At 38.4% G+C, this 1,608-nt stretch overlaps 1 protein-coding gene across 1 annotated transcript; it reads left to right on the plus strand.

Moving 5' to 3' along the window:
* The first annotated feature begins 241 nt into the window (after positions 1 to 241).
* On the plus strand, positions 242 to 1,252 carry LOC107154292 (60S ribosomal protein L39-like). Its single transcript, XM_015499899.2, is given in 2 exon segments — positions 242 to 948; positions 950 to 1,252. Coding segments are annotated over 2 exon segments (213 nt in total). The 5' UTR covers positions 242 to 859; the 3' UTR covers positions 1,074 to 1,252.
* Positions 1,253 to 1,608: the final 356 nt, after the last annotated feature.

Here is a 1,608-nt window from a genome sequence, read left to right on the forward strand (position 1 = left end):
CAACTTAGCAAACGCTCATCTCAAAATAAAAAATTAGAAGGGCTGGGCTGGGGTTGTGGCTCACTGGTAGAGCATTTGCCTAGAACGTGTGAGGCACTGGATTTGATCCTCAGCACCACATAAAAATAAATGAATAAAATAAAGATATTTTTTAAAATTAGAAGGGCTGGGGATCTAGCTCAGTAGTCCAGCACCCCTGGGTTCAATCATCAGTACACACACACACACACACACACACGTCAGTTCTCCTCAATTGACATATAGGTTAAATGTAATCTTTATCAATATCTCAACAAGACTTTCTGTAGATATAGACAAGAGTATTTTAAAATCTATATGAAAGGCAAAGGAACTAAAACTACTATAACTATTTTGAAAAATAAGAATAAAATGGGAGGAATCAGTCCATAAAATTTCATGACTTATTATATCTCTACAATAATCAAGACTGTATGGTAAAAATAAACAATCCTGTATGGTGTTGCCAGAAAGATACACATATAGACTGATGAGCAGAATAGAGAACTAAAAAAATAGCTCCACATAAGTAAAGTCAACTGATTTTTTGACAAAGATGCAGAAGCAACTCAATGGAGCAAAAGAGTATTTTCAACAAAAGATTTTGGAGTTATTGTATACTCATAGGCAAAGACCCCCCCCCCCCCAAAAAAAAGAAAAAAACCCAAAACAACAACCTTGGTCTAAACCTCATACCTTATACAAATTATTTCCAGTGAATCAGAGATTTAAATATAAACTCTAGAAGCTCCACCTGTCTGTGGCACCTTCTAAATGCCCTCATCCCCCTCTTGGCCTTTTCTTGCCATAGCTGCATGTGCACTTGACTCTGTTCCTCGCCATGTCTTCTCACAAGATTTTGAGGATCAAGCGATTCCTGGCCAATGAACAAAAGCAAAATTGTCCCGTTCCCCAGTGGATTTGAACGAAGGAGGAGACACTCCAAGAGTAGATCCTGGAGAAGAACCCAGCTGGGTCTGCCAGGAATTACACCTGAAATGGCACCCATATTCATGTTGTCTCAAGGTTATGATCATCTTGTCCCATCAAGCTGAAAATGTCACCACCGGATCAATCGGGGAGTTGGGAATATTTAACTAGGAATGCAATCTTTCTTTAGCTGTGAAGGTGCTGTAGTACTGGTTTGGGTTGGTCTGCCAGTAAATATGTGAACTGTTTTTAAAATAAATAAATAAATAAATGTAAAACGATATAACTCTTAGAAGCTGACACAGAAGAAAATCTTTTGAGACCCATGGTTTGATTAAGAGGTCTTAGAATGACACTAAAAGCAAGATTCATAAAAGGGAAATGTGGTAAGTTATTTTGATTTGTGATGGTGAAGATATAGAGAAACTAGAACCCTTAACATTGCTGATGGAAACGTCAAATTGTTCAGCTGGTGTGGAAAACTTCAATAGGTTCAACACAGAATTACCATATGACCTAGAAATTCCATTTCTGGGTGTATACCCAAAAGAATTGAAAATACATAGGTGGGGGGCTGGGGTTGCAGCTCAGCGGTAGAGTGCTTGCTTCGGACATGCAGGACCCTGGGTTCGATCCTCAGACCACATAAAAATAAATAAG

The sequence above is a fragment of the Marmota marmota genome, unplaced genomic scaffold (assembly GCF_001458135.2).
Source record: "Marmota marmota marmota unplaced genomic scaffold, marMar, whole genome shotgun sequence".
In the NCBI taxonomy this organism is placed as follows: Eukaryota; Metazoa; Chordata; class Mammalia; order Rodentia; family Sciuridae; genus Marmota; species Marmota marmota.